The sequence below is a fragment of the Herpailurus yagouaroundi genome, unplaced genomic scaffold, assembly GCF_014898765.1.
Source record: "Herpailurus yagouaroundi ecotype Mexico unplaced genomic scaffold, PumYag 185, whole genome shotgun sequence".
NCBI lineage: Eukaryota > Metazoa > Chordata > Mammalia > Carnivora > Felidae > Herpailurus > Herpailurus yagouaroundi.
In genome coordinates this window covers 26,845,453-26,858,755 of record NW_024412416.1, presented here as the reverse complement: position 1 = coordinate 26,858,755, position 13,303 = coordinate 26,845,453, and the positions used below count along the sequence as shown (strand labels likewise).

The following is a 13,303-nucleotide window of genomic DNA, read 5'->3' as shown; positions in this document are numbered from 1 at the left end:
TCGATCCTATGACCCAGCAATAACACTGCTGGGAATTTACCCAAGGGATACAGGAGTGCTGATGCATAGGGGCAATGTTTATAACAGCACTTTCAACAATAGCCAAATTATGGAAAGAGCCTAAATGTCCATCAACTGATGAATGGATAAAGAAGATGTGATTTATATATACAATGGGATACTACTTGGCAAAGAGAAAGAATGAAATCTAGCCATTTGCAGCAACATGGATGGAACTGGAGGGTATTATGCTAAGTGAAATAAGCAAGTCAGAGAAAGACAGATACCATATGTTTTCACTCATGTGGACCTTGAGAAACTTAACAGAAGAACATGGGGGAAGATAAGGGGAAATAAAAGTTACAGAGAGCGAGGGAGGCAAATCATAAGAGACTCTTGGATACTGAAAACAAACTGAGGATTGATGAGGGGTGGGGGAAAGGGGAAAGTGGGTGATGGGCATTGAGGAGGGCACTTGTTGGGATGAGCACTGGGTGTTGTATGGAAACCAATTTTATCATAAATTTTATCATAAAAATTTTTTTTTAAATCCACCAACATCTCACCTTAAAGTGTAAAGGATTTTCCCATCATTCCAAATTCTGAGGAGCTGATTGGGGGTGGTGATCCAGTGAGCCTCTGCAGTTTTAGAATTGCGGAAGATTGTATCTGGAATCCATATTAATCCCACCATGTTGCTGTTCAGAGTGAGTATTTTCATTGTACTGTTGAATCGAAGGCGACTGTCCGTCCAGGTCTGAGCAAAAAATATATCAATTTGGTATTCCTGAAACAGAGAAAAATGAGAGGCAACATCGTTCTTTAGTAAATTTTCTGTATGCTTTATTTCCTTTGTCAAGAGTTTGGTTTTCCCTCATGTATACACCCTTACCCCCCATGTACCTTTCTGTCAGTGCTTAGTATAGTGCCTGGCTCAACATAGCACACATTTTAACAAATGATAACCAGTATTATTAGGCAATAATGTGATAACATATGTAAAAAAGATTCTGTAAATCTTAAATTATAATAAACACATAAAGTGTGATAAGGGGCCAAGAGGTAGTAGACTATAAACCAGAGCATAGATGCAGATCCCCCTGCATTCTCAAGTCCAAGCTTTGACAGGTAACACAACCTATTTAAGCCTCATTATAATCTGTAAAATGGGTAGAATGCCTACTTCCTAAATGAGGTATAAAAAAGAAAGGAAATGATTAAAGGAAAAACCTTAGTGTCTGGCATTGATCCATAAGTATTAGCTTATATAATAATTATTATCTTCACTTAAAGGCCTTCTGAAACAACACAACTCAAATCAGAAAGAAAAGTAAGAAACAAGTAACAACAAAGAACTACAAAGGTGATAGAACTCAAGCCAAACTCTGATTCAAGAGAATGCTGGTGAGGCTCAGGTGACCTCTGTAATTGGAAACCATTTGATATTCTCCATACAGAATAAGACTTTGCTGTGACCATCAGGTGTGGGATGGTACTAATTTTACCATGAGACCTAAAGAAATGTCCAGAGACTAGACTACCTCAGAGGCATTTCCCCTAATCACAGTTTAAAGCAATCAAGCCCATAGTAAGGAGGATCTAGATGCAGACTATTGGAGATTTTTATATCTTTTAGTTTCCTTTACATATTAGATATTATAAATGAATTGCTCTTACAGAGTGTGGGTTCAGTAATCCTCAACAAATCCCACATTTATTCCTTACACTGAGTTTCCAGTTAAAGAATCTTTCTGAGATAGGTAATTGAACTGACCAGATCCTAGTTTTTATTAATTAATATGTTTATTTATCATATGTTTGCTGCACTGAGTATGCCAGGCCCTGCAAACCACTGAAGACCCAGCCCTGTGGCAAGAAAACTCCTTGTCCTCATGGAGCTTGTATTCTAGTCAGGAAATTAAACATACAGTTAAGGTGAAAAAAACCCAGCATGCTTGATGGTCAAATATACCAATCATAAAAAATGAGTTCAGTGTATTAGTTAATATTTCAGCTAGAAAATACAAAAGTTATCCAAGGGTTCAATATGGAAAGAATTATGTACAGAGAATCTGCATCTTGCTTAAGTGTTTGAGGAGCTGAGAGAGAAAACTCCAGGGAAGCAGCAGCTGAAGGCAGGTTGCTGTGGAAGCGTCCAGAGCTGAGTGCAATCTCAGCATCCAGAAGGTCCCATTCAAGTCCTTCCCTCTGTTCATGTTTCTGCTTAAACAAGCCTCTGAAGAATAATGGCCTCTGACTCTTCATCACCATCCAGAATTTTGCACATGTTTCTCATTGACAGACTCTAAACCCAGAACTGCACAGAGACTGAGAGAGACAGAGACAGAGACAGAGACAGAGAGAGACTAAGAGGAAGTTTGTGTGTGTGTGTGTGTGTGTGTGTGTGTGTGTGTGTGTGTCTACACGCATGCATGTGTGTTATTTCCTGTCATATACTAATTTAAAAATGGGTTTCAACCAGTGCTGCCATAAGTAAAATAAGTCAGACCAAACCAGATAAATACCACATGATCTCACTTCTATGTGGAAACTAAAACAAAACAAAACAAACAACTGAAGTCATGGATGCAGAGAACAGATTGGTGAATTCCAGGTGTGGGGAGTTGGAGGTGGGGGAAAAGATGAAAGGAATCAAAAGGTACAAATTTCCCATCATAGGATGAGTAAGTCCTGGGGGTGTAATGTACAGCATGGTGACTATAGTTAACAATACTGTACTGCATAATAGAAAGTCACTAAGGGTAGATCTTAAAAGTTCTCATCATAGAAAAAAATATTTCTAATTATGTGGATGATGGATGTTAACTAGACTTATTATGGTAATCATTTTGTAGCATATACATATGTCAAAACATTTGTATACCTAAAACTAATATTACATTAAATGTCAATTATATCTCAATAAAAAAATAAAAGAAAGAAAATCAGTTTATTAACAAAAAAGAATGCTGAAACAAAACTATAACAGGCTTAGGACTGGAGATAAAGTGGCTCATGTCATGCATGGGTGAAATGCTTGGCAAAGTTGACACCTGTAATAAGACAGAGCACATCTAATGAATGCGTAGCTCTTTGGGCAGAGGTTGGAAAAGGAACATTAATAAGAATGTGTTGGCTGCTATTGACTGTTTTTGGTAAGTTAACATAAGAAAGAAATTATCTCAGAAGATAATTGGCCAGTCTGAAAGCAGTATGAAAGAGAAAAGAAAGATAAAGCAAACAGTTTCTTGCAGGGTTAGAAGAAGCAAATACTTCTCATTCCCATCAGTAAATCAGAATATCAAGAAATGCTTTGAGAATAAAAGTTCATTGAAACTCAGCTTTGCAAAATAATCAGAATCACTGCTAAAAATCCCTAAATGGATTAAGTTGTCAACCTGTAAGATCTTTAATCATACAAACATGGCTTCAGGATATGAGACTAAGGTATGACTCTTCCATTGAAGGCTGATATGGCCAAGGTAACTATACTTAATTTAAGAGAAAGAGTAATAGTCCATTTGAAAGCAAAAGGATGGGAGAGGCAGTGGTATGTAAAAGCAAAGGCACATGGTGAATCCTAGAATAGTGTTCACAAGAGGTCTGTGAATGTGGCTATGCACATGTGAAACTCTCCTAATAGGTAAGAAGCTGACTCGGTTTTAAGAGAGTTCTACTGCCAAAGGACCATCAAGTCAGGAAGAGACGTCTGTGACTCTTTGAAACTGAGATTATTTTTGCATTACTATCTATAATGGGCTGATTATGGCTTGGAAAACTGATCAGACCTTATTTTCCAATGCTCATTTTTTTCTCATGGCTAAAGTAGCTAGTGGAAAAAAAATAAACTCTCAGACAATGGAGTCAAGAGCCAGGGAGAAGAGTCCTTTGGAACCCTACTTTAGGAGCAGAATTAAAGCTTAATCAGAGAAGATGCCTTCCTTCCAGGGAACAGAGCCCACTCAGGATCTGCCAATTAGAGTCTCAAAATTGCTGTGAAACCAGTGGGTTGATTGTGATGATCCTGGCTCTTCTCCATTGTTGTAGACATACCAGGTATGCTGGAGTAGGTCAAATAGCTTTTCTCTTTAGTTTAGAAGTTGATAGACCAAGAAAAACCATGTACAGAATTGATGTGGATGTCAGCACAAATACACATAACCTTGACGTTGAAGCTGGGCCTGGGTGGACATTTTGGTTACCTCATTTGAAGAAGGGTGGGATGTATCTTCCCTGATGTGGGAGAGATAGACAATATTTGGCAGCTAGATACAGATCATGGTGGTCACTGGTGCTCTTCACCAAGTACTGCAGCAGCCCTCCTTGTGGGCACAGAGTAGAATTGCACTTCCCCCTCCCCCTGTTGGGGCTGTGTCTGCCACCTTATTTATGATAAAGTGTAATGTGAGCAGAGTGAGGTGTGCCATTTCTGAGATGATGTTTGAAGAGCACACCTCCTTTTCAGTGTGTGAGAGACTGTGGAGCACAGCTCCTGCTGATTCATGCTGGACACATATCATGGGTGCAAAATTCCCCAGAGCAGTTTGTAAGAGGAGCAATCCACAGCCTATACCAACTGGTACCTTGGAAAATGTAGAATGGGGAGTGGAATGAGGGAGAAAGTACTGCTTTCCTTATGGAGAAGTTGACTTAGAACCAAAACCTTAGAGAGGTGCAGGAGTGAGCCACATAATAGATGGAACAAAAGACCTGGAGCAAGTTCAAAAGCATACCTGATGAGACAGTAACAATTCTGCCAGACAGAATAGACTGGATGAGGTGAGTAGGTACCTCAACTACTTGATGGCAGGATTTTAGCTTAACAATGATGATTGCTGACTATGTATGTAACAGGCTATATTTGCACAGGGAACACACTCAGTACTTTAAATAAAATTCAGCATATGACAATGACAGTGTGACTCATACAGATATTCATACATGTTACTTCCTTCTTTTCTTTAATACTGGTTTATCAGATAAGAGAATGAGGAGAAAAGGATGAAAAATGTTCTTCCAAGCAGGGCCAAGGCCGACCTATGTGATCAATGATAACAAATAATTGGAGAAAGTATTTGCAAATGACATATCTGACAAAGGGTTAGGGCAATATCTAAAGTCTATAAAGACCTTATCAAACTCAACATCCAAAAAACAAACAAATAGGCAGAAGACATGAATAGACAGACACTTTTCCAAAGAAGACATACAGATGGCCAACAGACATGTGAAAAGATGCTCAACATCACTCCTCACCAGAGAAATTCAAATCAAAACCATGATGAGATATCACCTCACGCCTGTCAGAATGGCTAAAATTAACATCACAAGAAACAACAGGTGTCAGTGAGAATGTGGAGAAAGAGAACCCTCTTGCACTCTTGGTAGGACCACAAACTGGTGCAGCCACTCCGGAAAACAGTATGGAGGTTCCTCAAAATGTTAAAAATAGAACTATCTTACAACCCAGCAATCGCACTAATAGTTATTTACCAAAATGATACAAAAATACAGATTTGAAGGGGTACATATACCCCAATGTTTATAACAGCATTAATAACAATAGCCAAACTATGGAAAGAGCCCAAATGTTCATTAACTGTTGAATGGATAAAGAAGATGTGGTATACTGAGGTGCCTGTCTAGCTCAGTCCTAATGGACTCTTGTCCAGCTCTTGATTTTGGCTCAGCTGATGATCTCACAGTTCATGGGATCAAGCCCCATGTAGGGCTCTGTACTTACAGCACGGAGCCTACTTAGGATTCTCTGTCTCCCCCTCTCTCTCTGCCTCTCCTCCACTAGTGCTCTTTCTCTCTATCTCAAAATAAATAAATAAACTAAAAAAAAAGATGTGGTATATGTATACAACTGAATATTACTTGACAATCAAAAAGAATGAAAATCTTGCCATTTACAATGCCATGATGGAGCTAGAATGCATTATGCTAAGTGAAATAAGTCAATCAGAGAAAGATAAAGATCAGATAAGTTCACTCATTTTTGGAATTTAAGAAACAAACAAACAAACAAACAAACAAAAAACAGATGGACACAGGGGAAAACGGGAAAGAGAAGAAAGTGAAACAAACCACAAGAGACTCTTAATAATAGAGAACAAACTTGAGGTTGATGGAGAGAGGTGGAAGGGAGGTGGGATAGATGTGTGATAGGTATTAAGGAGGGCACTTGTGATAAGCACTGGGTGTTGTATGTAAGTGATGAATCATTGACTTTTACTTCTGAAACCAATATTGCATTGTATATTAACTAAAATTTAAATTAAAAAAAGAATACTGTCTATAGAAGTCCCAACTATATTTTACAAAAAACCTAAAATCATACAGATTTTTTAAAATCTATATTATATCAAGGATATTAAAACTCAGAAAACTTGAGGAATTTTACCAAGGTTACTCAATATATCAAAATTTGTTTGAATTTTGGGCTCCAAAATTCTAAGTGCTTGTTTTTATTGTGTAAAAATGGCAAAACAGAGTGTCCTACAAAGGTTCTTCCTCTCCTCTATCACCTTTACTTCCTATTCCCACTAATGCACAGGTTATATACCTTCACAATAAAACATTTTAAAAATGCTGACTTGAAATCAGTAAATCATACAGCAAGATATGAGGTGCAAATGTTTCTTTACCTTCCAGTCTCTGATTATTGATACAGAGACTATAATAACCCTTCCTCCCAGTGGTTAAACTGAGGTTTAAGAGATTAAGTAATTTTCATCAAGTCCCACAACTGCTAAGCACTAATTGCTCTAAACTACACAGTTAAAATCTGTTTCCCTAGAGGTGGCTGAAATCTGGTTAGAGGAAGAAACCACCAGACATGTAAAAGGGAGAAGCCCAGTGCAGAAGTTCCCTCCGTATTCACCCTGTTTACAAACCACATGAGATTGTTTACCTTCCTCAGCTTCAGTTTCCTCATCTACACAATGGGGTGGTTGGTGTAGATTAAACGTAGGGCCCTTCCAATTGCAACATTTTATATTTCCATATTCATGCCTACATTAGCTTTCTACTGTTGAAAGTAATTTTCCATTTCACTCATTTCTGTCTTAACTTTTGCAAAAAAGATGAGATAGAATGGCTTCTACACAAGTTCTATGCCCTGCCACTAAAAGGAAATTTTATATGTTTGAATTCTACATGAAGTACAGTTATCCCCCTCATCCTTGGAGAATATGTTCCAAGAACCCCACTGAATGCCTGACACCACAGATAGTACTGGACCATATAATATACTCTTTTTTTCCCTATATGTACATACATATGATAAAGTTTAATTTACAAATTAGTCATAGTAAGAGGTTAATTATAACTGATACAAAACAGAACAATTATAACAAATATATTGCAAAAAAGTTATGCAAATGTGCTTTCTCTCTCTCTCTCTCTCTTTGTATCTTATTGTACTGTAGTCATCCTTCTTGTGATGATGTGAGATGATAAAATGCTTACGTGATAAGATGAGGTGAGATGAATGACACAGACATTGTGATATAATGTTAGGCGACTACTGTCCTAACAATAGATCAGAAGGAGGGTCATCAGTTTCAGAACTGAGGTTGACTGAGGGCTAGTGAAACCACAGAAAGCAAAACCAGAGATAAAGAGGGAACCATTGTTTTCAGAAACCATCTGTGAGGCTTCAGCTTACAGAGTGAGTCATGGATTCCTGTCTCCACCTCCAATATTACTTTCTTGTAAGGGAAAGGAACACCCCATGATGCTCTGGGGTTGGAGGCAGAGGGATTTGGGAGGATACTTCCTTTATTCTAAAGCCTTGCCACAAACTCCAACTCAAGATGGTATAATGTGGATAGTGTGTGTAGTGCATGGGATGGATGTTTTATTGTGTCTACATTTTACTAAATGTTGAAGAAACACTTCCCACCCACAGAGAAATATTTTTATGTTTTTCATAAACTTATTTACAATGTCACTAATCAATTTTCCTTTCTGAAGAAGAAAAAATCATTCTTACAAATAAACATTTTATATAATTCATAAATAGCTGTGAAATTAATGTGTTTAAAATAGTAGTAAATGTAAAATGTGATAAATGTGCAGAATCCCCCAATTTAAATCATAATGCTTGTGGAGACCTTATGTTCCTAATTTGTTTTAATAATTGGAGAACTTAAAGATTCCTAAATAGGCCATGAATTGTTGCAGCATGTGGAGCATTTTGACAAAACGGAAGAAAAATTATGCTTCTTAATGATATCAATCTGTGACTTCTAAAAATTGGAAAATTACTTCCCAACACTCCTTTACTTTCCTTTGCTATAGAAGAGGGTGAAATTGATTGATTAATAAACAACTAGGACTCAGATACTGGGTTTGCAAAGGACATACATCCCAGGGACAGAGACTATCTTCCTTGGATCCCCAGCACATCAGCACATCACCTGGTACTGATGGGTAAATATATTAGTAAAGGAAGTCATGGGAAGTTTTCTTTATAAAATTGTAATACAGATGCATGCCAATTAAAGGCTGCTCAAATATCTCAATTATGGGCAAAATGTTAGTTGAAAGTGTCAGAAGTAAAACACAAAGTTATCCAAAGCTGCTCATAACATTTGTGCTTAAACACAGTTTCTTCCTCTTTCAGGTTTTCCATTTGAAAATGCACCTACCCTTTCTATCCAAACTCTCATTGTCTCAATATTCTCTATAAAAGTTTACATTTTTATCCTAATTTACAATCAAGTGGAAAATCTGTTATATTGAATCTTTATGTGCACATCAGCAAAAATTTTAAGGGGTAGGTGGTTCTGGATGAAAGTGTGTACTGTACTATGGTAAGTTATTTGCAAAAACAGCCATAAGAATTCCTTTTACTTTGTTCATGGTCTTGGGCATGTGGCTTAATAGAAAATGTAACAGCAGAAGAAACTTGGAAAGTCTTGAGTGCTGGGGTAGCCTATCTTGCTGCTCTTGGAAACCATGAAACCACCACCAAATGAATGAGATAGGCCAATCTGCCAGAAATGAGAAATGCCCATATGTTTCCATGGTATCAGCTCAAGTCAAGCCAACACCCAGAGAGGTGAGTAAAGCCATCCTTGACTAGCCATCCCAGATCAGACGACTTGCCAATCCAATCCAAGAATAATACAAAATAATAAAAAACTAGATTTTAGGATGGTTTGTTACACAGCAAGCTGATAGGCTCAATCATCAGTTGTTGCACTTTTAGCATTATGATTTTCAATTCCACTCCCTTTCCTGGAAAGTTTAGCCCTTCATGGTATGTGACCTTCACATAGTCAAACCTACTAAACCTATAGCAAAGCTGGGCCCAATTTAAGTAGTATCTTTATTATCCTTTAACTATTATCTCTCTATCATCATAGCGTGTGTTGTTTGCGGTGTGGAATAACATTATAATTCATAACCAGTACAGTTCTCAGATATAATTTTGGAGTTGTTATATAGGTGTTTAAGAGTTCATTTGTATTTAGGGTATTTTTTTGGCATTTCTGTATGAAATGCAAATACCTCATTATTATTTTCATTTGAAAATGGAATATAGTGTTCCACTATCTAAAAATCATTATTTATTATGTTTTCACAAAGGGATTGGAATCAAATGATGATTTGTAATTACTGTAGTAAAATCCATGGTTGAAGAAGTTGGTATTACAGGTAAAGCAGATCAAAGAAAACCACTAGAGAGGATATTTCACTACAGAGGATATAAATTGCATTTGCACATCCAAAATAAAGAATGTCATAGAAATAGTTTCCATTTCTCACTGCTTGATGATACTTATCATCAAGATAAGATAGATACTTATCAGGAACGTTTTCTTATCTCTGAAAATTCAAAAATGATTTAAAAATATTATTTTGTTTTACAAATATTCCTGTATTACAAATAATACAGGAAATGTACATTAATATTCTCATAGTTGTGTGACTCTAGTCCTCAAAAGGGGTATTAAATACCTTCTAGATGCCATAACTGGGAATGTTTCTGGGAACCAGCAGATACAGCACAAGGTGAAGGCACAGGAGGCAATCTTTGATTCTTTCTTCTTTCTTTCTTTCTTTCTTTCTTTCTTTCTCTTTCTTTCCAATTTTATTATTTATTTATTTATTTATTATTTATTTATTATTTATTTATTTATTTATATATTTACATCCAAGTTAGTTAGCATATAGTGCAATAATGATTTCAGGTGTAGAACCCAGTGATTCATTCTCTCTATATAACACATAGTACTCATCCCAACAAGTATCCTCCCTAAATCCCCTTGCCAATTTAGCCCATCCCCCCACCCCAATCCCCTCCAGCAACCCTGTTTGTTCTCTGTATTTAAGACTCTTGTTTTGGGGCGCCTGGGTGGCGCAGTTGGTTAAGCGTCCGACTTCAGCCAGGTCACGATCTTGCGGTCCGTGAGTTCGAGCCCCGCGTCGGGCTCTGGGCTGATGGCTCAGAGCCTGGAGCCTGTTTCCGATTCTGTGTCTCCCTCTCTCTCTGCCCCTCCCCCGTTCATGCTCTGTTTCTCTCTGTCCCAAAAATAAATAAAACGTTAAAAAAAAAAGACTCTTGTTTTGTCCCCCTCCCTGTTTTTATTCTATTTTTGCTTCCCTTCCCTTATGTTCATCTGTTTTGTATCTTAAATTCCTCATATGAGTGAAGTCATATGATTTTCGTCTTTCTCTGATTGGCTAATTTCTCTTAGTATGATACACTCTAGTTCCAGCCATATTGTTACAATGGCAAGATTTCTTTCTTTCTGATTGCCAAGTAATATTTCATTGTATATACATACCCATTTTCTTTATCCATTCATCAGTCAATGGGCATCTGGACTCTTTCCATACTTTGGCTACTGTTGATAGCACTACTATAAACATTGGGGTGGATGTGCCCTTTCGAAACAGCACACTTGTATCCCTTGGATAAATACCAAGTAGTGCAATTGCTGGGTCATATAGTAGTTCCATTTTTAATTTTTGGAGGAAACTCCATGCAGTTTTCCATACTGACTGCACCCCCATCAGTTTGCATTCCCACCATCAGTGCAAAAGTGTTCCTCTTTCTCTGCATCCTTGACAATATCTATCTGTTGTTGCCTGAGTTGTTAATGTTAGCCATTCTGACAGGTGTAAGGTGGTATCTCATTGTGGTTTTGATTTGTATTTCCCTGATGATGAGTGATGTTGAGCATTTTTTCATGTGTCTGTTAGCCATCTAGATGTCTTCTTTGGAGAAGTGTCTATTCATGTCTTTTGCCCATTTCTTCACTGGATTATTCATTTTTTGGGAGTTGAGTTTGATAAGTTCTTTATAGATTTTGGATACTAACCCTTTATCTGATATGTCATCTGCTAATATCTTCTCCCATTCTGTTGGTTACCTTTTAGTTTTGCTGACTGTTTCCTTCGTAGTGTTGAAGGTTTTTATTTTGATGAAGTTCCACTAGTTCATTTTTGCTTTTGTTTCCCTTGCCTCTGTAGACATGTTGAGTAAGAAGTTGTTGTGGCAATGGTCAAAGAGGTTTTTTTTTTTCCTGATTTCTCCTCTAGGAACACCATTTGCTGAAGAGACTATCTTTATTCCATTCGATATTATTTCCTGCTTTGTTGAAGATTAGTGGGCCGTATGTTTGTGGGTCCATTTCTGTGTTCTCTATTCTGTTCCATTGATCTATGTGTCTATTTTGGTGCCAGCACCATATTGGCTTGATGATTACAATTTTGTAATACATCTTGTAGTCTGGACTTGTGACGCCTCCAGCTTTGGTTTTCTTTTTTAGGATTACTTTTTTAGGATTTAGGCTATTCAGGGTCTTTTCAGGTTCCATACAAATTTTAGGATTGTTTGTTCTAGCTCTATGAAGAATGATGGTGTTATTTTGATAGTGGGTTGCACTGAATATTTGGATTTCTTTCAGTAGTATTGATATTTTAACAATATTTCTTCTTCCAATCCATGAGCATGGAATAATTTTCCATTTTCTGTGCCTTCTTCAATTTATTTCATAAGCTTTCTATAGTTTTCAATGTATAGATTTTTCACCTTTTTGTTTAGGTTTATTCCTAGGTATTTTATGTGTTTTTTTTGGTGCAATTGTAAATGAGATCAATCCCTTGGTTTCTCTTTCTGCTGCTTCTATTTTGTGTATAGAAATGCAACCGATTTCTGTGTATTGATTTTATATCCTGTGACTTTGCTGAATTCATGGATAAGTTCTAGCAGTTTTTTGGTGGAATCTTTTGGGTTTTCCACATAAAGTATCATGTCATTTGCAAAGAGTTAAAGTTTGGCTTCCTCCTTGATGATTTGGATTCCTTTTATTTCTTTGTGTTGTCTGATTCCTGAGGCTAGGACTTCCAACACTATGTTGAATAACAGTGGTGAGAATGAACATCCTTGTCATGTTCCTAACCTTAGGGGGAAAGCTCTCAGTTTTTCCCCATTGAGGATGATATTAGCAGTGGGTCTTTCATAGATGGCTTTTATGATATTGAGGTATGATCCTTCTACCCTTACTTCCTTGAAGGTTTTTGTCAGGAAAAGAGGCTATATATTGTCAAATGCTTTCTCTGCATCTATTGAGAAAATCATGTGGTTCTTCTTTCTCTCATTAATATGATGCATCACATTAATTGATTTGTGGATATTGAAGCAGCCCTGCATCCCAGGAATAAATTCCACTTGATCATGATCATAATACTTTATTATTGGATAAATATTGTTGGATCCAGTTAACTAGTATCTTGTTAAGAATTTTTGCATCCACGTTCATCAGGGAAATTGGTCTGTAGTTCTCCCTTGCAGTGGCATCTTTGTCTGGCTTTGAAATAAGGGTAACACTGACCTCATAAAATGAGTTTGGAAGTTTTCCTTCAGTTTCTACTTTTTGGAACAGCTTTCAAAGATAGGTGTTAACACTTCTTTAAATGTTTGGTATAATTCCCCTGGAAAGCCATCTTGCCTTGGACTCTTATTTTTGGGGGAGATTTTTGATTACTAATTCATTCCTTTACTGATTATGGGTCTGTTCAACTTTTCTATTTCTTCTTCTTTTAGTTTTGGTAGTTTTTATGTTTCTAGGAATTTGTGCATTTCTTCAGGATTGCCCAATGTATTGGCATATAATTGCTCATAATCTCTTATTGTTTGTATTTCTGCAGTGTTGGTTGTGATCTTTATTCTTTTATTTGTGACTTTTTTGGGGGTCCTTTTCTTTTTCTTTTTAAGAAGCATGCTTGGTGTTTATCATTTTTGTTAATTCTGTCAAAGAATCAGCTACTGGTTTAATTGATC

At 36.9% G+C, this 13,303-nt stretch overlaps 1 protein-coding gene across 4 annotated transcripts in view; it reads right to left on the bottom strand.

The window, feature by feature from the left end:
* The window catches only part of GABRG3 (gamma-aminobutyric acid type A receptor subunit gamma3), a 717,311-nt gene that overhangs the window by 323,880 nt on the left and 380,128 nt on the right, over positions 1 to 13,303 (bottom strand). For all 4 annotated transcript variants that reach the window (XM_040493887.1, XM_040493886.1, XM_040493888.1 and 1 more), the window contains exon 4: positions 567 to 787. In XM_040493887.1, the coding sequence (XP_040349821.1) occupies positions 567 to 787 (221 nt within the window). The remainder of the gene's footprint in view (positions 1 to 566; positions 788 to 13,303) is intronic.